Consider the following 21,826-nt stretch of genomic DNA (forward strand, 5'->3'; position numbering starts at 1 on the left):
ATTTCATACCGTATCTCAAAAACGTGATGTGGCGAAGAAAATCTGAGGTCATTTTTGGATTCAGCACCCCAAAATTTGCCGAAATCAGTTGTCAAAACCCAAACCTGAAATTTTGTGTAGACCAGTGTTGAATATCAACAGTCCTGTGTTCTTTCCAATTCTCTACTAGTAGCTGACGATTACACCTGACGAGTGTCAGCCGAAAATATCCGGATTTATTTCAAAATCAATATGTTATCCGATTAAATTGTAGGTAGTTACCGACGTTTCCTAAAAGTGTCCCTCTCGCGATTTACAGGAAGACATGAGCGCGTTGGACGCGTTGTCTACGCGTGTCACGGACGAAATCAGCCTCGGCGAGGAGCTGCATTCTGACGAACAGTGCCCGGCCTTTCTGTACACGGAGGTGTCGGAACTCAAGAAAAAATGGGAGGACCTTCAAGACGCTGCGGCAAAAAAGGAAAAAGAACTTACGGTATGTGGTTATCACACTAACTGAATGTTATCATGTATCTTATGTGTTGTGTTTATATCATTCTGAGTGCCGATTACTTTATAAAGCAGTTATTGATAAAAAATTTTGAAAATTCTTATTTTTTCAAAAGATTGAAAAAAAATAGGGTGTCCACTGATTTTTCAAAATTTTCATATGGGATCCCGGTGTAAAAAACGTCGGGACCCCCACTATCGCCTAGTCTGACCTTCACTACCATATGTTCAATGTGTCCGTTCAATTCAAGTGTCATAATTGTCATATGGCACTTGAAATGCCTTGCTCTTCTTCAAGCACTAAACTAAATATCATCGGCACAGCGAAAATGGCACAGCTACAACATTCCTATTTATATTCCCTACTCAAGTGTCTGTTCATGTTCATGCCGTCACTTCATATCTTTTCGCTAGTCAATCCATAAGTGCATATATTCGTTAAGGAAGGTTAGTGCGTTACAACTAATAAAAGGAGATATTCTGTTATTTAGACTTATAATAATTGTTGTTTGTGTCTATTAATTGGATTTTAAAGATTGATTATGTAGTCAGTTTTGGATCGAACAGCAAATTTGCTTTTCTTGGCCACTTGATTACGTAGATTTCAATGATAAAATTGAGCAAGACATGATCATTGAAAGGTTTTTTTTTATTGTGGTCCGATTGTAAATACCCAATTCATGACGTAGTGCTTGAGGCTGCTTCCAAAGCTACCTTCATAGCAGATTCAGTTAATAGTATCAAGGTCCAACGCTATTTGAATGAGATCATTATCAGCACAGAAAAGTATTGACGGCTGCATGAAATTGTGAAATATTGTTCGATTTTATGCCGGTTTGACGTCATATTCGGGACTGCAACTGTAGATATACGAAGTTCTTTTGGAGTCTCTACTAGTTGATGACGATTACCCCTGACGCGTGTCAGCCGAAAATATTCGGGTTCATTTCAATAGGAATATACTATCCCATTGTATAATGAAGTTATGTATCTGCAAAACTCTCTTCAACGGGAACCACCAGGCTTGCACAACTAGAGAATTTTCACCTTTTTCAAATTGGATTAGAATCAGAATTATAGCTACACAGTTATTTTTGCCAAATTACACTAGAGTTAAGGTTATAGCTACGCAGTTTCTTTTTTCAAATTACACTAGAATTAGAATTGTAGCTACACGTTGTTGTTTTTTCAAATTACATTAGAATTATAGATGTACAGTTGTTTTTCCAAATTACACTAGAATTAGAATTATAGCTACACGTTTTTTTTTCAAATTACACTAGAATTAGAATTATAACTGAACAATTTTTTTCCAAATTAAAGTAGAATTAGGATTATAGCTACGCAGTTTCTTTTTTCAAATTACACTAGAATTAGAATTATACCTGTACGGGTTTTTTCCAAATTACACTAGAATTAGAATTATAACTGAACAATTTTTTTCCAAATTAAACTAGAATTAGGATTATAACTGAACAATTTTTTTCCAAATTAAACTAGAATTAGGATTATAGCTACGCAGTTTCTTTTTTCAAATTACACTAGAATTAGAATTATAGCTAGTTATTTTTTTCAGATTACTCTAGAATTAGAATTATAGCTACACAGTTTTTTTCAAATTACACTAGAATTAGAATTATACCTGTACGGGTTTTTTCCAAATTACACTAGAATTAGAATTATAGCTAGTTATTTTTTTCAGATTACTCTAGAATTAGATTTATAGCTACACAATTTGTTTCCAAATTAAACTAGAATTAGAATTATAGCTACACAGCTTTTTTCCAAATCACATTAGAATTAGAATTACTGAATTCACGAAAACTTGCCAATTGAATCAATTTCACTTCATATCAAATCACAGCGCATCGTCGTGAGCGCAAAAATAGCGGGTGTCTGAACAGCAAGATTGGCCCCGTTTCAAACTATAGAGTTTGCTGTAGAATTTTCTGGAAGACCAGAAATTAGATAACAATTAGATTAACGACATTTTGTTATCATCATTCTAATTGTACAATTATCTAGTTTTGCTAGTCTGCCATGAATGTCGTTTTGAAAGTTATATTTACAAGCAATTGCTATCGCTACCGAGCTCATAACTGGTCCCCCTCTTCGTAGGAAACCGTCCAACTGTGGCAAGAACACGAAAACATCTTGAACCAAATCAAAAACTTCCTGGAACAAACCGGCCCGGCGCTGGAATCCAAACTCCGTCTCAGCAACATGAAAGGCATCGACCACGAACTGGAGGCCAAGCGAAGGCTCAAAGATCAAGTGAACCACGCCGCCATGGGAATGGAACTGGCCCTGGCCAACATTGAAAAGTTGGAAGGCAGGACTAGCCAGACGGGAATGGGAAAATTGAAAGAGGAACATGAATGCATCAATGGAAAGCTTCTAGAGGTGATCCTGACATGCTAATGCGGTGATTCTTAATCTTATTAGCCAGGACACTTAATGTTTTTATAATTTTTCCAATATATCCATTGTTAATAGCTACGCTTCTACAGTAGGGGTTGTTAAAAATGACTTTTTTCTCAGATCGTACTGGCTACTTGATAAAATTGTTAGGTTACCAAATTTAAGCCTACACACCAAATTTGGTTCAATTCCAGACAGTAACCGCTTTGCTACAGGAGAAGGAAGTTTCTATTTATTCCATAAAAATTATTGAAAAAAAAATTCGAAATTTTCTATTCACCCCATGAATGTGTTAGGTTGTTTATAGAAACGACGTTTACCAAATTTGACTCAATTCCAACCAGTGGAAGTGGAATTATTGCAGTCGAAAAATTTGGATTTGAATAAAATAGTATTTACGGTGGGCACACTTGTAATAAATAATTAAAGAGTTGGCCACCGTAAATACTATTTTATTGAAAATCCAAATTTTTCGACGGCAATAACTCCACTTCTACTGGTTGAAATTGAACCAAATTTGAAGGACATCGTTTCTGTATACAACCTAACACTTTCATAGGTTTAACAGAGAATTTTTAAATTTTCCTAAATTTATTTTAATATAATAAATAGAAACTTTCTTCTCCTCTAGCAACGCGGCTACTGGCTAGAATTGAACCAAATTTGTTGTGTAGGCTTAAATTAGGTAACCTAACAATTTTATCAAATAGCCAGTGCAATTTAAGAGAAATTAGTCATTTTTGAGCACCCCTATGTACAGGTTGGAATTGAGCCAAATCAGATGTGCAGTTTTTTTGGCCAAACTAACAATTCGAGCAGCTACCCGGTAAAATTTGAAAACAAAGTATTTTTAGCAACTCTAGTGGACGCCTATTGTGCCAAAGTGCGGATGATTTTTTGAACTACGCAATCATATTCGTATTCTGAGTTGTCAAACTGCTAAATTTCGCCATATTTTTACCATATGCTCTAAAAACCACATGGTGACTAGGGCTAGTTTTTGTTGCAGTCAAATCCGTGGAAAGCTGCATTTATCTTTCACAAAGTTGCAGTAAATAGTTGCATTTATGGACAAGTTCCTTGAAATTATTTGGATATGAGATATCCAAGGCAATGTAGCAAAACTCAGTGTTGGCGATTTCAACAAAATCAATAGCTGAAAAAATTGACCGAGTGAAAATATACTTTTTCGGCGGCCCAGCCTGAATGTACGTCGCATAAGAAAGGACCTCAAATTTAAACGACAGTGAAATAATCAATCGATCTATTTACATACCGGTATAGTGCCAAATATTTCCAGTAAAAAGTTAGTCGCATGAAAAATAGAAAAAAAACTTGCAAAAAGTTGCATGAAAAATCGAAAAAAAGTTGCAAAATGTTGCATGGAAAAAAATGGAGAAAAGTTGCAATATAAGAATCCTCCAAACAGCTTAAAACACCATACTACATAACTTCCGAGTATTTAGGGAGCTGTAAAAAGAAGCTGCAAAAGTGGCAAAAACTTGCCCTAATGAGGACACTTTGGCCCAGCAACAAATCTTATGAATAAAGACAATGTGGTTAGTTTTAAAAACTCGACTCAAGTCTAATACTCGGATAAGCAATGTAACAACAAATTTACAGGTGAAGTCTGCTCTCGACGCGAGCATTGCCCAAGTACAAGGCATCAAGCAGGACTGGATCAGTTGCGACGCTGAGATGGACCAGATATCGGACTGGACAAAAACTATGCAAGCCAAGGTAACCAGTGCTATTTCAGGGGCACATTCAGCAAATTTGTTCATCAAAGTTCATGTTTGTATCGTGGCAATTTCAATTCAGGTCGGCGAAGTGGAGCGTTCTCAGGACACGCCTGATGATCAGTTCTCCAAAGCTCAAGAGCTTTTGGGAGAGATCCAGGCTGAATCTCACAGACTCTCTCAGTTAGAGGAACGTCTTGGCAACATAGAAGGATTGGAATCACCCACCACGCTACATGCCAAGCTGGCCAACGTTCGGAATCAGCGAGAACAGGTATTTTTTTGATTTCATTCCAACTTGTATTAGTGACTGGCCGAGTACAAAATTTTGGATTTGGAAAAAATAGTATTTACGGTGGCGAGTTCTTTCATTATTCATTGTAGATCTAACCACCGTACATACTATGATTTAGAATCCTTAATTTTAAACATCAATAACTCGGCTTTTACGGATAGGAATGGAGCCAAATTTGGTGCGCATCGTTTTTCAGACAACTGACAATTTCATAGTGTAGTCAGTAAAGTAACATTTGAAAAAAAAAATTATTTATTTTTATTACATAAATCTACTACAATAACTTCGGTTCCACGGGTTGAAATTGCGCCAAAATTGGTGTGCTGCGTTTTTTTAGGTAAACTAACAATTTTATCAAGTAGCCAGTAAAATTCGAAAAATGGTATTTTTGAACAGCCCTACTGGCCGCGCTAATCTTGAATGTTGTTATCAGGACTATGTTCATTGCAGTATGATTTATTTACGTGCACCCCTTATCTCTCATCTCTCACAACTCGACTCAAATCATTAGGATTAATACTCGAGTCAGATTGGAGTACTCAAATCATTGTGCTCAGCCTTAGTGTCTCATGATCACGGTGTCCCGACGCCCGTGTTTTCAGGTTTTGAGTCGGGCGCAGACTCTCGTGACGTCGCTAGGAGAGAATTTGAGTCACCAAGACAAATTCGACTCTACCGCTCAGCAAGTGGAGGAGAGCCTTCGGCTCGCGGAAAGAGAGCTGGAAAAAGAGATCGAGCCCTGCATCTCGTCAGACGACGCACAGGACAGGAAGGACGAATTACTGGTTAGTTTCGAGGCGAGGTTCAAACTTTGAATTGGCCGTGATCCAGGGTTGTAACCAAGTCACAAGCTTCCGAGTCACAAGTCAATCTCACTTTATAGTTTTGACTCGAGTCAAGACGAGTCATTTTCAATTCACCATCGAGTCAAGTCCGAGTCATTGTGTTCAGTTTTGATTCCAATCCAGTTCAACCCACGTTTTTCTACTCTGCTCGAGTGATATAGAATGGCTCGCATTCATAATATCGTAATTTTTCTCAGTCCTAACAGTTTCAGGCCCTATTTTCCAAGTATCAGAACTGATAGACGAAATACCAATCATCTGGTGTCTTTACTATTCTTCGAAGTTACGATGAAATTTATGTCTTGGCCGTCCTGGTCTCGAGGCATAAGACTTGGTTCTACTATACACAAATTGACTTGACCCATTACAACCGTGGTGTGATCGGTCCTTATTCCCACATTCTTACAGCAAGGGTTCCTAAACCTTTTGTAGCGCGAACCCCCAAGCGGGAAATTTTTCAGCACTAATAGGAAATGTAGCTACTGTTTTTTTGAAAATAGGCTAGAATTAGAATTGTAGTTACAAAATTAGTTCCAAGTCAGATTAAAATTAGTATTACTGAATTCACTAAAACTTTGAAATTGAATTTGGTTCACTCCGGATCTAATCCTAGTTCTTTTCATAAGCATGAGATTGGCAAATGTCTGTACACAAAGAGTGGCTAGTTTCGCACTATGCAATTATCCTGTATCACTTTCAGTACTAGCAATTAGATGATAATTACAATTAGAGCATAAGAAATTTCAAAAATTAGATTTGAATTACATTACCGGAACTGGGCTTTAATTAGTCTGATTTGACCTGAAATTATCTAGTTGTTCAGGTCTGGTACCAGTAGAGGACATTGTATGCTGAATCTTTTGCTGCAATTCTCAATATTCTTATATATCATGAAAAAGTACCCATCCAGCAAACGAAACGTTCTGGAAAACGGCCGTGTCGTTCAGAATCTGTCTCGGCATGAAACTGAATAATCATTATGCTTTATGATTGCTCTCGCAAATTTCTGAATTCCAAATCTGCCGATTGCTATCGAAAAACCAAATTTTTTGAGTTAGGAACAAGTATCTGATTTGCCGTGAATCCAGGATTAATTGCTCTGTTTTAGCAAATTCCCTGCTTTTTTGACTGACCTTTCACGTACCACAGTTTGAGAACCATTCATTGTCTCAAAGAATTGAAAATTGTATTCAGAAATTCAGTCACAGTCTGGAACAAGTCAAACTCGGGCTGACGACTCTACAGTCGGAAGCAAAACTTCTGAAAGACCCGTCCAAGGCTCACGCTAAGAAACAGACTCTTCAGCACAAGTAAGGACGCATTCACGTTATAATTTGCTCTCTGATGTGTTACATCCGTTTCTAATGTCCTTAATGTGTTTCTCATTTATTCATTCATCTCTGCCTTCTTTTCCAGGTACACGGACGTTATGAACAGGATCAGGAGCAGAAGCCACAATTTTGACGAAGCAGTGTCAAAGTGGCAGCAGTTCGAGAAGAAATTATATGCAGTCAAGCAGTTTATTGATAGGTAAAACGCGACCGGAGTGCTTGCATTTGTGGAGTTATTTTCCTTCTCGAAAATCGTGAAAAAGTGGCAAGTCAAGTGTCACAAATTGACATTTTCCTTTTTGTCACACGATTCAAAAGGGATATGGGACGTTATATATTTTTGTTCTTGATGTTTTGCGGCATATACACTGACTTTTGATATATATACACACAATCTATGCATTTGCATACCATGAGTGCATGATGTGCGTATGCTAATAGACAAGGAATGTACAGATGGCTTGTAAGACTTTCTAAGCCTTGGAAATTATGATGTATGGGAATCTGACCATGATTACCAATCAGGACAAATCAATATTGACTCCCAATACAAGTCTGTCTTATTAAAATTCTATTATTTTTGTCGCCATAAATCTTTGTCGTCTGAATTTGCTTTCGATATGATTTTTCATCACAATTTGGGTTAGCTATGCCAACGATTTAAGCATTGTCCCTCCCACACTTAACATCACTTATGAGCCTCCCCCCTCCCATCAATATATTTTGATTTGCAGGTGCGAGTGTGTCGTAGCTGCCGACAACAGCGCCTTGCCCGGCGACCCGCAAAAACTCAAGCTGGAACTGCAAACCGCTGACAAGTTATGGAACGAAGTACCCATTAATAAAGTAAATATATATATTTCTATTTCTACTAAGCATTAGCCTGTCGAAAATCTCCATCTTTTTGTGACATCTGGCCGCGGAATTGCTTGGAAAATAACGTTGTAACTTTTGTGTGCTGTGTTCGACTTCAATTCCTTTTGTTCAGAATGCGTTGCGAGATGCCCGCGAATTTGTGGACGAAATCGATAAAGTCTCGCCGGTAGATACGGAGACGGTTTTGCATGAAATCAATCAAATGGTGAGAAAGTTGGTGTGTCGAATGTTTGTGGATAGATACCGCCAGCGGACTTATACCAGGGATGTTTCTTAATAATAGGCAGCAAATTTTGGTAGAAGAGAATACCTCATATCAATATTAGCACCCTGTAGTTTGGTTGGAGAGCTCCTTGGATGTACAGAACATCAATATACAATTGAATAATATATTCGGCTGACACTCGCCATGACATCCCAGGTGGTGCCAACAGAGGGATCTCATTGTAGTCTAAAAATAGTACATTGAGCCTAAGACAATGTGGTTGCCGCGATTATTCAAACATTTTATTCTCGTGACGTTGTATTTGGTGGTATGATTGTTGATGTTCTTTCCAATCCTCTACTAGTTGCTGACGATAACCCTGACGAGCATTAGCCAGAAATATTTGGGTTTATTTCAATACGAATATACTATTCAATTGTATATCTCTATCAGTTTTGTTGTATGTAACTGGTCATCAATGATAATAGCATGGAATGTGACGGAGATATGAAGGAAAACCATTGTGTTAATTTATGTTTCAGGATGCAACTTTGACTGGATTCCCGCAGCAAATTGCCGACCGCCAACGTATTGTCAGCGCGGCGCTAGCCTCTCATTTGCAGTACAACCAGACTGTGGACGGATTTACATCCTGGCTGATGCGTTTTGAGAAAACGTTAAGATCGACCACAGATGTCTACCTTGAAGAAGTCCCTCTCGCTGTTGATGTCATTAAGGTTTGTATCAGTTGCATAAAGTGGGTAAGTTGAATGCACTGGTCGCGTAAATATAATCGTTTGTGTGACTTCTGGTAAGTGGAGTTGCAGGATTTACTAAATTGTGAATTGATTGCACTGGGCGCATGCGGGTAGGTCATGCATATGTTCTCGACAGGTATGTATGTATTGGTGTAAATATTTGTGGTTTCTCATGAAAATTGATCTCATGCTGGTAAGTCATGGTTTAAGTTCTTTTTAAGTTGTATTTATTATCGCATGGTGGTAAGTCATGCGTATTTTTGTAACGGGTAAGTTCTGCAGAAGAGGAACTCGGTCTTTGTCAAGGAGATGATTCATCGGACAAGCGCCCCGGAGAAACATATTTTGTCGTTAGATGATTGTTGATGTGGAATGTTCTTTTCAATTCTCTACGAGTGTTAGGCAATTACTGTTCAACTATATATTGAAGTTCTGTACCTCTAAAAGTCTCTCGGTTATTAGATTGTATAAGTATATATATCTGTAATTCTGACATCCTATGCGAATCCTCCTTTGCTGTCCATTATGTACTTGGTACAAAAATTCCAATAACTCTCGTTCTCTTGTGTAATGTGTGTGATGTTTGTTTGGATACTTCAACAACTTATATTCATAATTCGTTATGCATATTATCATCTTTGACAATACGTAGGCTATGTTATTCAAGTTTATTTTGCATGTATTGACAATTACTAATATGCTATTGATATAATAGCTGTGCTGTGCAATTAAATCCTGGAATGTCTTTGCAATTATTATATATACAACATACGCCTCCACAGTTGAGGGTAGGTACCGAAAATACTCGACAGCTACAGCGGTAAAAGAAGATATTTGCTCTGCACTGCATGTTGTCCATTGCAACTTCACAATTCATACTAGGCCGTCGGTTCACGACGTTTTAGCCGATAGCGCATAGCTTTGCTGCGATTTTCGAATTGCTGTGCCAACAATCTGTGCGACAGATTAATTTGTGCCTCAAACAGAAGTGGTCAGTATAATGCAGTACTTCTACTTGGAAGTAATCATCTAATTTTCCTCTACTGGCAGTATTTACTCAAGTAAATCTAAGTTTTCGCTATATACAGTTTGTCATGTAGAAGTGTAATGTTTATCCAATAATATGAGAGATAGGTCAAGATCAGACCTGGGCAAAGTGCGGCCCGCGAAATGTTGCTTTGCATTTTTAACAATAAACCTGCATTTTATAATGTTGATGCGTGGACTAAAACCATAGGCTGTATCAACTAAACAGGAAATTCGTCGACTTTCAAGCCTGTTCATTAATATGCCACGATAAAGCTGCCTACGTACCTTGGGTGCGTAATCCAGATTTTTAAAAAACACAGGCTTTGTGGCAAAGTATGAGTAACAATTAAATTCACAAGAAATCACTCTTTCCATTAGTTTGACTAAAACCTTTGTTGCCATTGTCACATTTCGCATTATACGGTAGGCCTGCGTGTTTCAAATTGTAACGTGAGGCGTTTCCAAATCCCTAATTCGTAAAACAATTCAATCAGTGCTCGCGATTACCACATGACTGAGCTTATCTATCACCCATTAAGGATGAACGGGCATGCCCAAATGAGAAAGCTGAATTTGAAAGAAGGTTCAGGGCACTAAATAATTGTATACTGGAGTCAGGGGCAGTGGCGGCTCGTGACAATATCGGGTGGTGGGGCAAGGGCTGCGAGCGACTTTTATCAGCATTACGTCACAATGGCGTTTTCCAACGTAAAAAAGTAACTTTATGATGGTCACATGAATTTCGCGACAACAGTGATTTTAACGTAGGTGCCGCGAGAGGTTTGCCGGTGAGCCGTGACTTGAAGTGTGGTAACAAATGTTTTATTCATACCAAAGGATTAATTTACAAAATATACGTCCCTATGCCACGAATCAATTATCAGGTCATCTTTAGTAGCATGCGTTATGATTTCATGGTAGAGTTACAGATCACGCAAATCGATAGGCCCTAATTTTTCTAAGCCCGTCCGAAAGTGTTTCGTACACGATCCTGGTGTGTTACGACCACTGAGCTGGTGGTTACGGCCAGGTGATAGGCAAACAAAGCGGAGGCACCCGGCGTACGATTGGATCAATGGACTGGACAACTTCTAAACCTCTAATTCTAGCTCTAAAGGCAACTGCGTAAACTACGTACGGAGCAAAGATTCAATACGATTCATGTTCGCACTTGACTTGACCTGACTAATTCCAATGACTAGAACTAGAACTCGAGAGATTGCGTAAGCCTAACTGGAAAGGTCAACGAGTTCGGACACATACACAATTGTTATCTCATAGATTGGGCCTGTCATATTCAATCCAAAACATCATTCTGAAGAACTACGGATAGCAGCCTCGGAACTTCGGTATCGGAACAACATGGACATTTTGGCCTTGAAACTGGAGACTGTGACACAACACACGGCTTACTGTCTATAAGTCTGCTGCGAAATCGCCGTTGGAAAATATATAATCAATAAATACATAAATAAAAGCCGTAAACTTAGTATAAGCTGTTACAAGAAATCATCGAGAAGTAGCACACGTACTCTCATAACCCATTCCGGTATGGTACAATGTCAAAATCAACACAAACAGACGAACACCGAACTTTGAGTAAAATAGATCGAGGAATAGGCTGATCGAATGATCAGCTGTTAGCCGACATCGAAAATGAAATAGCTATCGCATTTGACAGGGGGATTGGTTTGAAGGCCACAATTTCACAGTGAAATGGACATTGGCGAACATAAAATTATGTGAATATTTGAATGCAAACCGAGAATCTTGAGAGAGAGAGAGAGTCTTTATTTTCATCGAACCAAAATACATAACAAACGGCAGTGATGGTAACCGAGAATCTTGGTTAGCTGTTTCATGCGATCATCGAGATATAGCATTGGAAATATCATCACCGATCTCGTTATGGAACATAGACCATAGATTAGCACAGACCGACACCGGCTTTTGCGTGAGATCCGCAATGACGTAGGTAGGCTAAGTATCAGATCAGCGCGCATCTCTACCATACTCGACCTCGAAAACGAAATAACTGCCTCAATCATTGAGTGTCAACTTTAAGACTTGGCACCGCGTTCGATACTAAAATCAAGACATACCGTGCAAAAGCTCATGACAGATCTAGGTATGGAACATCGTTAAAATCAATAGAGACCAATAACGGCTTTTGCGTAAATTTGTTAGCGATAAATGAAGAGTCAGCTCTTACTCGACTTTGGAAACGAAATTACCACCCACATAGTTCAGTGACAAACTTGAAACTTGTTACAGCGGTCGATACTAACACTTACCGTGCCAAATGTCATGACCGATCTCGGTATAGAACATCGTCAAAATCAATGGAGACCAATACCGGCTTTTGAGTAAAATCTGTTTGCTGTACTATGTACATATTGTACATGATAGATCAGCACACACTGAACTTCGGAAACGGAATTACTACCCTTATCTTCAAGTAGCAAGCCTGAAACTTGGAGCAGTGTTAAATACTACCTTCACGACATATCATACCAAGTTTCAAGAATTATCATGGTGCGAAACACCGTCAAAATCGACCTATACCAGCAAAGGTCGACTCAACGCATATTACGGTAACCGAGTTCAGATATAGATACGATTGTTACATCACACCTTAGGGGCGACTAGGCATATTTGCCCCGGTTGCTCGGCCATTTTACGAATAGGAGAGAGTAAATCACCGTTTCTTTATTGTGCGCGGCTTTGAGAGAATAGATAGTGAAAGCTTGTTATGAGCGCTACCGGGGCAAGCCCCGGCTAGGCATTCACAAAGCGAAAACACAGAAGAGAATTCGATTTTCGCAGAGACTTCGCTATGTATGGGCATTTGCAAGCGAAAGCACAAGAAGAACGCGGGTTTCGCTGTGATCTCGGTCCTATTGATTGCTGTGCGTCTATAAATGGTTAAATTGTTATTGAACAGAATTTTAGGTGGGGCAATGCCCCAGTTGCCCTATAGGACGAGCCGCCACTGGTCAGGGGTAACCCCGTCTTTTTAGTTTTTGCTGAGTATGTTGCCGAGATTAAGGATTTTAATTATGACAAAAACACTTGGTCAAGGGATGGCGAATTAAAAAAAGAACACGCTAACTTCGCTCAACATCAAGGCTATTTGATTTGTACTCTGCTAGGAATGCAGCGACCAAGACAAGCTTTGTACCATCCCGTATACATTTCAGTGTAGTGGCTGTCGAAATTGAGGGTGCGGGAAAGCATCTGAAGGGGGGCGCGAAACCCAAGAAAATGAAAAAAATTGGGCGCTCCGCGCGAATTCCTCCGGCTTATACTATAACTTTTGCTCTGTGTGTTGTCAGACTTTGAGATTACGGAATTCTCTCATCAACAACCACCTTTAATGCCATCAAACTATCCGTTGGGATTGCTAGCATTATGGTTGCTCTTTTTAATATTTTGTGATATCATGTGGGGGGGCGTGAAATTTGTGACTATCGTAAAGGGAGGCGTGCCTAAAATGTTTGAGAATCACTGTTTTAGAATCTTAATAGAAAAGCGTGGATAGGGGTTTGAAAAGAGTTAAAAATGTATTATTGTTTCGAATCATGACGGCAATCAGACCGCCACATTCACTGAGCAGCAATGTAATTTAGAAATAAAATAAAATACGTCGTTGAATATATCTAAAAATGCTCACTCGGCCCGCCAGCGTATTTTCTACTTCTCATTAGGCCCGCGGAGGAAAATAATTGCCCACCCCTGGTGTATACTATTCACACCCGCATACCTGGGGTGGTACACGGGTGAAAATAGCCTACACACTATTTTCGCTATTATGAGTAGAGCCCGACCGATTATCGGTTCGCCGATAATATCGAGTCGATATCACACTTTGAAAGAATTATCGGTATCGGCCATTGGAGGTGAAAAAAATATCGGCTATTTTCGTGACGTCACAAGAAGGTGGTAGGAAGTTTGAAAGCTACAATCCTTGACCGCTAGACTGGAAATATTGCTGTATTTCATATAGCTTACACTTTCAAAGTGTCCAGATGAAGCATTTTTAGTTTATTTCATGTTCGAGTATGACAAAGGCTGTAAAGCTGTTGATATAAATGCTCTGCAGTTTCTAAAATGCGCCTTTTGAGGTAGATTCTACCTTATTTGAATATCGGTGTTATCGGTGAAGGTGTTAGATATCGGTATCGGCCCAAAAATCCAATATCGGTCGGGCTCTAATTATGAGTGCATTTATTTCCACAGAATTAGGCTACTATAGCCACGCAATTGCTGTCACGATTTCTTCACTGCTGCACTATATATATCACTGGTTTTGAGCATCTTGGCGGTTGTATATAGGGTTGCATTTGAAACAAAAATCAATTTAAAACAATCATGTTTTTTATTTAAAGCCGACGTCACGAATATCAATTATGACGTCATCGTGGATTGACATTGACAATTGAAAATATAGGGTAAATATAGCTCCTTTGACGAAATACCTGTATACGCTACTAGTAATGTTTAACCGACTATTGTTAGGGTTCCAAGTCCAACCCTCGAATATCGATATACGTCGGTAATATCGGGTGGTAATTTTCCGTAGGCTCATACAACATGTTTTTTGGAAAGTATTTACACAATTTTAGAACTTAAAATAATTTTTTTTAAAGGCCTTTGTTTAAAACGCCGTTTGTTTTGAATGCAACCCTAGTTTTATATCATTTCATTGATATTTCATGTGAGCAATTTCACGATCTCGCTAAAGTATTCATGGGCTGAATCCGAAAATTTATTTGATTTGTTGTTTTTGTGTTTGTTCTTGTAACTTTTGCTTTGCTAGCAAGGAAACATAAAATATCATCAAACTCAAACGTACCAATTCTTCTCCCATTTTACTCGCCAGCAAAAAATATCCTATTTTGGGTGCAGAAAATATGGTAATCTTATTATATGATTTCTTTTCTGCCCACTTGCAGGACGGCCCACTTCTAGGCTTTTTCGGACACCGCTTACACGGGTCCACTGGCGAGGAGGAAGCTAAGTAAACCTGCAACATTTGGGAAGGAATTCTGGAGTCGACCTCGGTCTGAGCCGAACCAGCAACCTATTGTGTTGCAACTGTAGATATTACCACTACGCTATCCCGCCCCATGTGGTAGGAAGGTAGGTGCTACATCGGATGATTGGGCCTCTATGACATCCAATCTTCCCTCTAAGCTGCGCACGTGCGCAAATGCGCAGTGCTGAAACGGTCTCTGCGCACAGAAAATCTACGTTGCGCACAAAAAATTAGAAATGATGTTTTTTTTTATAGTTGTTGCGCACTGTTGTCCAATGGACCACACAGGCGCGCAGATTCGTGAAAATTAAGATTGAACATTGCCAGGGCCAAATAGTGTTATCACTGAAGTCTGAAACCGAGGTACAAGTGCGCCCCGCAAAGGTAACTATTGCGCTCGCGGTGAGGAAATTAGAGTTCACAATGACCTGCGCCTCACGGAAGATATCTTTTTAGTATGGCCTCGTACACGTGAGCGATACTGATATTATTTCAATAGCGAAATATTTTCTGGGAATGGCGAAATAACCTGGTTTAACAAAGTTATAAATAACAATGGGCTAGCTCGAAGTTAATCTGCGAGAAACTAACGCATGATATAGTCTTCTTCGCGTAGCATGAATATTGCGCAAGATTTACTCAGGACCGTAACTTTCACACCCCAAACCCCCCAATTGGAGGGGCCGAGCTCGAAAGGGGTCCAAAATTATTTCGAGATTTAACATAAATCATGGTGTATTTTTTGAAATTTTTCAGGAATTTTCAGGCCGTAGTTTGCCCACCCCTGTTCTACACATATTTAAATTAGCGTGTGTTGGCGGCCGTCATTATGCAACCAATTGTTGCTGGTTCTAGTCTCGGCTCTGTCATGTTTCTATGTGTCGTAGGTTTATCTAGGCTCCTCGTCGCCGACCCTGTTAACGTAGCGCCTTGAAAAGCCCAGAAGAAGAGTTAACCGAGCTTCAAAGTCAACAGCAGAGTCCTGAAAGTGGACGCACGTTAGCGTGAGAGAATGAAGAATGGGAGTGCGCGTGCAAGCGAAAGTCGTCCTCATTACCCAAAGCAAAAATACTAAACTTTAGGAAATGCACTGTCGTGGCGCACAAATTCTAAACAGGCGATTATCACCACTGTCATTGATGTGTAAAAAAAATATTATTAATAACAATACAAACAATCCTGGTGGGAGGCCAAGAAATAACAACATGCAACTATAAGTGATTAATAAGAACCGCAAGATGCATCATCATTAATACTGTACCCAATATTTTCGAAAACACCCTCCATTAGCTCTACGGGTTAATCTGATCACGTGAGCTGAGAATGAATAAATTTTTGATAATAATATGTCAAACTACCAACATTTTCGATGAAATCCATTCAAGGGGCAAAATTTTCGCGCTCGGCGCGACTACACACATAATTCTAGTCATCTAGTGTCTTTTCTTGACATTTATACTCGCGATATTGGTACATAAATTATATATTGTAAGCCTGTTGGGATGTTTTGCTTCTACAATAAGAAAATTTGCGCATTTCATATCTCAAGAAATAAGTAAAGGCACAGAACACCACAAGGGCTGTCCGCGGTGTTAAGTTCCCAGTATCAAATTTCATATGAGCATTTGTCGTCCATGCGCCATGGCGACTCTCCGCTGGAATCCGGACGTATTGTATATGTAATCAAAATGCGGCTTTCGGCGTTATCGGTATATTATACAGTCAGGGGTGTACGAGTTTTGAGAAAATGTTAAAAGGGTGTACCACGACGAAAAAGGTTGAAGAGCACTGGCCTATACGATATCATCAAAGCAATTAATGTCTGGTTTGTTTTAAATAAGCATATCTATTATCTCCTTGTCCTCGCTATATAGCCTAGGCCTAATCAAATACCAATAATGCGTTTTGGATTATAATCCCAATTTTATATAGTGCGGCCCACGAATGGATTCAGATGTTGAATGCGGCCCGCGAGCTCAAAAGTTTGCCCACCCCTGGCATAGAGTAAAGTGCGTTCTAGTGCAACTATGATGTTATCGACAATTGACAAGTATTTATTATGACGTCACAAGCCGGCACGGCTGCACCTATATGTCTTCGTTGCTGCATCCTATGTTACTGACCGCTGACAGACTCTAGATTACTATAGATAACTAACCTATGGGTAGATTAGTAATCTATATAGACCAGGGATGGCCAACCTTTTCGGCTAAAGGGACACATGCAATTGACGAACGAGTGCGCGGTCCACTTGCCGCGCCAAGCGGGTAAAATTTTTCAAAGTTTATAAATGAACTAGGTCAATAATATTATTACTTGAGTATATTGCGGGTCTGCTGTATACCGCCCGCTGGGCGCAGTTTGCGAGGACACGACTATTCGGCGTCTGGACACAACGATATCGAATGTTTCCGGTAATATGCGACAGTCATTTTGTGCTTACATTTCATCGTCGACGATCTTGAGAAAGCTCCGGAGCTGGAGCAGTTAAAATTTACGGCTGCTCCAAAGCCCTGTTCACGACAATGGATCAATGGCAATTTCAACAGTTCAATGCATTTTTCCACAGCGGTTTTTCTGTTTTTGCACTTCCTCTTCCACGAATCAGTCATTCATCGGATCTTTACTGCGGCTATCAAGCTCGGTGTACTTTCTGGTCTTTTTAAGTCACTGCAATCGCAGTGATGTCGGCGATGAGGAGCCCAGATAAACCTCCAACACATGACAACTTGGTAGTGCTGAGACTCGAACCAACACACCAATAGCCATTGGTGTCGTGACGGCGTCGCTTAGCACACCGCGCCACTCGCTTCACGATGCAGTGATCTTGAGTCAGATTTACAAATAGATATAGCCTACCCAAAATGTTGGCTGATTCAGTCAGCGACTTGTTTCTTATTACATTAGAACTCTTCGCATGCAGGCTACGCAAGAGGTTGCTATACATATACACAATTACAGGGATATGTATAGATGGAAAATACATAGATATATCTGTATGGGAATTTATTTTCTTCGCACGACATGTCGGCCGTCGCAACTACTAGAGTCATGCTACGCAGTCGGTTTGCGAAGTCGATAGCGCATTGTATAACTGCGCTGGAATTGTCAAATAACAGTAGGAGAGGCAAATCCATCTGTGCCTCACCTGGTCATACTTTCTCTGCGCTGCCGCTGTGCGTATCATTGTCGACTTCACGCTCCTTGGTGATTATGAGGTTCTGACGTTATTCATATTTAGATTGTCGGAATCAGTGCGACAATATCATTTGATTAATACCAATTAATAATTTGATTTTAATACAAATTCTGATATGTTTATGATGAATTTGCGATATCACCGACAAGGCTTGGCATAGGCTATATGTGCCTCACCTCTCCTTCACGTTATATCTTGGAACAATAAATAGTAAATTTCGTGATTTTATATGTTAAAATGTTTCGAAATTAGTCATGCATGAGGATCGAAGGAAAATACACATAATTATTGGAGTTATAACCATTAAAGGTGTCCCAATTTTCTTTTACTGATCCTGACGACAGGTGAGGCACTGCCACCCCAGACCAGACTGTTTGCTACGTTCTGCTGTCGTTGGAAGGATTAAATTAGTCGCGTATGTAATCATAATCATCCGTCATACTTTCGCACTGTACCAAAATCTAATCGTAGCGTTCAAAATTGCGTGCCGTACCGTGACAATTAGTTGAGCAGTGTCGCCGATCCCCGGTATAGGAACATGTGAAGGCTGAAGATCATTTATTAACGGGAAAGCTCAGTCACATAACAAAGAAACTAGACGAATGAACGAAGTGACGTGAAATAATGAACGTGAAATGTTTGCATGCGACGGAAAATAACGAATGACACTGCATGACTACAAATAGGGTGCAAGTTTCGAAAACAGGTGCTGTTGCATCCATACTGAGGCTTTTTTGACCAGTGGTTATAACAATTGTTGTCACAAAGGCGATGAAAACATGCCCGAAATTAGATTATACTCTACAAAATACTACTAATAAGTAGATTGCCTTCAAGTTAAGGGGGTCGTTATCCCAAAACATAACGTTAGAAAATGGTGCAAGTGAGAAAAAGCGTCTAGAATACTTGCCTTGCAAAAGTAGAGGCACTTCGTTACTGATCACCTCTGGAAATATGAAATTAACAAGTAGATCGCGGACGTTTTCAACAAACAGCAGAAGACTGTCACCTTGACGGAAACGCCAAAGCAATTTCCGGCCTATCACGTAAATTGGTTATGATTGTAATGAGGTGAATTAGTCGTTTTGTCGCGGTGGCATCACGTTTGGAAGGTGGGAGAACAGTCGAGGTCCAAGGTGTGATGGAATAGACAGGACCTAGCTGTCGCTCGTTCATCTGGTTCACACAAATGTAAGACATGTAACTGCCGGAAAGGTGCACATTGGCCATCATTACTCAAACCGACGGAATCATCACAAGAAATAGAACGGCTGCATCAGATCCCACCTTCAAACAATATCACCGACATTCAGAAGGTCGCTTCGCGTCAAGGTGACGCATTGTCCGGTTTGATGAACTAGAAATCCTGATATTTGATGATGGTTATGCGCACCATCTGGCCAAACACTGAACAAAAAAGTACCATTAAGCCAACTAAATGGTGAATACAAGAATTGTTTACATATTAACTTGCTAATTTCGTCGGAATTGAGTCCCCATCGACGCGTGGCCTGCCTCAAATATTCGCGACAACTCACGGAAATTAGGCACGAACTGTAGATATTTTCCTTTTACGGAAATATGGGCATCAATCCAGTCGTAAGGTGCGTGTTTCCAGTGAATTCGTTCTAGCAATTACGCAGATGATGGATGTTCACGTGACGCTCGAGGACATGCTTTAGACTGAACTCCTTCCCACAAATATCACATTTATGATTACTTTTGCCAGTATGTCCGTACGTATGTCTCTTCAGGCTACTTCCATGATGAAAGGCTTTCCCACAAATATCACATTTATGATTTTGTTGCTCAGTATGCATAACGATGTGTTTCTTCAGGCCACTTCTCCAATGAAATGCCATCCCACAAATATCACATTTATGATTTTGTTGGCCAGTATGAATAACGATATGGCTCTGCAGGCCACTTCTTTGAAGAAATGCTTTCCCACAAATATCACATTTATGATTTTGTTGGCCAGTATGAATAACGATATGGCTCTTCAGGCCACTTCTTTGAAGAAATGCTTTCCCGCAAATATCACATTTACGATTTCTTTTGCTACTATGTATATCCATATGATTCTCCAGGTGATCTTTGTGATGAAAGGCTTTCCCACAAATATCACATTTGTGATTTCTTTTGCCAGTATGTCCGTACGTATGTCTCTTCAGGCTACTTCCATGATGAAAGGCTTTCCCACAAATATCACATTCGTACTTTCGTTGGCCAGTATGTATATACATATGATCCTTAAGGCGAATTTTGCGATGAAAGGTCTTCCCACAAATATCGCATTCGTACTTTCGTTGGCCAGTATGTATATACATATGATACTTCAGGCGACTTTTGAGATGAAAGGCCTTCCCACAAATATCACATTCATGATATTTGTGGCCAGTATGTATATCAATGTGGTTCTTCAGGTGACCTTTGTGGTGAAATGCCACCCCGCAAATATCACATTTATGATTTCTTTGGCCAGTATGTATATCCATATGCTTCTTCAGGACATTTTCGTCATGAAAGGCTTTCCCACAAATATCGCATCCCATATTTATTAGGCCAATATGCATATTCACGTGGCCCGCGAGGGCATTCTTGCCTGTAAATTCTTTACCGCAAATATCACACTTATTCCTGAGGCCAAGATGGATGTCCAGATGGCGCTTGAGACGAACTGCTCGAGAAAAGTATTTCTCACATATATCGCATTGATGATTCAAGCCAACACTCATAATTATAAGGATATCGTGGTCATGTTTAGAAAACTGAATCTATAAAAGAGGGTCGATTAGGTTTAGTAATCAATGGTATGATTTATCACACACACATTCGACTTTTGAATGGCAAAGCCCACATATATGCCAGAACCTAGCAGAACGCCGAATATATTCATGTTGAAGTTGGTTGAATGAAATCCGTTTCAAGAAGTCTTAAGGATATTTGTGTAAACATATATGCCTCACAAACCAACTCAAGACCCGCGTGCAACGAATCTGTAAGCAAAGTGCCCTACACTGGTCTGGACAAAAGGAATCACACGGCTCACTTCGATCCGGTCGCAACATATTCTCCATCAAGGCAATTGCGGAAATATTATGCTAACTTCACATGCGCTATACAACGAAAGCTACAACGGTATTGATTACGACAATACAAATTTATTCAACATCTGGTTGAAATCAGACTCAAATTTTGCATTGTGACGAACAATGACATCGAGAAAAGCGATGTCTCAACTGAGGATTAACAAGGAGATAGAAAAGAGCTATGCGGTTGGCATCATTCACTCTTCCCGACTCGAAAAAAAGCATGTAAACAGAGATTGCTCTTCTCGGATTTCCTGACATCCAGCAACCAATTCCTAGCAGTTTGGTGACTATGCGGATTCAAGCGATATCGCAGGCCTACATTGCTAGGGCAGTTATCAATTAAGGGACATATTAATTGGTTACCATCGCCGTAGAGCCGGACGATAACTTAGAACATTTGACTATAACACCCTTAATAATGTCCAGTCACTATGTCATATGTGAATATTCACCTTAGAAGCATTTTATACACTATACGAATTTAGTAGCTCAAGAGAAAAAGAGCC

General features: G+C 39.7%; 2 protein-coding genes across 3 annotated transcripts in view; one reads left to right on the forward strand and one right to left on the reverse strand.

Annotated features, from left to right (window-relative positions):
• Positions 1 to 9,711, forward strand: part of LOC145444390 (nesprin-1-like) — a 42,154-nt gene extending 32,443 nt beyond the window's left edge. For both annotated transcript variants that reach the window (XM_080322369.1, XM_080322370.1), the window contains 10 exons: positions 299 to 475; positions 2,608 to 2,892; positions 4,534 to 4,650; positions 4,732 to 4,923; positions 5,547 to 5,729; positions 6,984 to 7,099; positions 7,206 to 7,319; positions 7,855 to 7,966; positions 8,109 to 8,201; positions 8,744 to 9,711. In XM_080322369.1, coding sequence (XP_080178495.1) covers positions 299 to 475; positions 2,608 to 2,892; positions 4,534 to 4,650; positions 4,732 to 4,923; positions 5,547 to 5,729; positions 6,984 to 7,099; positions 7,206 to 7,319; positions 7,855 to 7,966; positions 8,109 to 8,201; positions 8,744 to 8,971 — 1,617 coding nt within the window. In that variant the 3' untranslated portion in view covers positions 8,972 to 9,711. The remainder of the gene's footprint in view (positions 1 to 298; positions 476 to 2,607; positions 2,893 to 4,533; positions 4,651 to 4,731; positions 4,924 to 5,546; positions 5,730 to 6,983; positions 7,100 to 7,205; positions 7,320 to 7,854; positions 7,967 to 8,108; positions 8,202 to 8,743) is intronic.
• Positions 9,712 to 18,521: 8,810 nt separating this feature from the next.
• On the reverse strand, positions 18,522 to 21,532 carry LOC145445408 (uncharacterized). The gene has a single exon (XM_080323601.1). The coding sequence runs from the start codon at positions 20,961 to 20,963 to the stop codon at positions 19,854 to 19,856; it is 1,110 nt and encodes a 369-aa protein (XP_080179727.1). The 5' UTR covers positions 20,964 to 21,532; the 3' UTR covers positions 18,522 to 19,853.
• Between the last annotated feature and the right edge of the window lie 294 nt (positions 21,533 to 21,826).

This window comes from Botryllus schlosseri, chromosome 8, assembly GCF_051294905.1.
Source record: "Botryllus schlosseri isolate E-star chromosome 8, Bs_hap1, whole genome shotgun sequence".
Lineage (NCBI taxonomy): Eukaryota > Metazoa > Chordata > Ascidiacea > Stolidobranchia > Styelidae > Botryllus > Botryllus schlosseri.

What these genes read in the sequence shown, in the direction of transcription:
- LOC145445408 (XM_080323601.1), bottom strand. Translation starts at nt 20,963, where the DNA reads ATGAGTGTTGGCTTGAATCATCAATGCGATATATGTGAGAAATACTTT.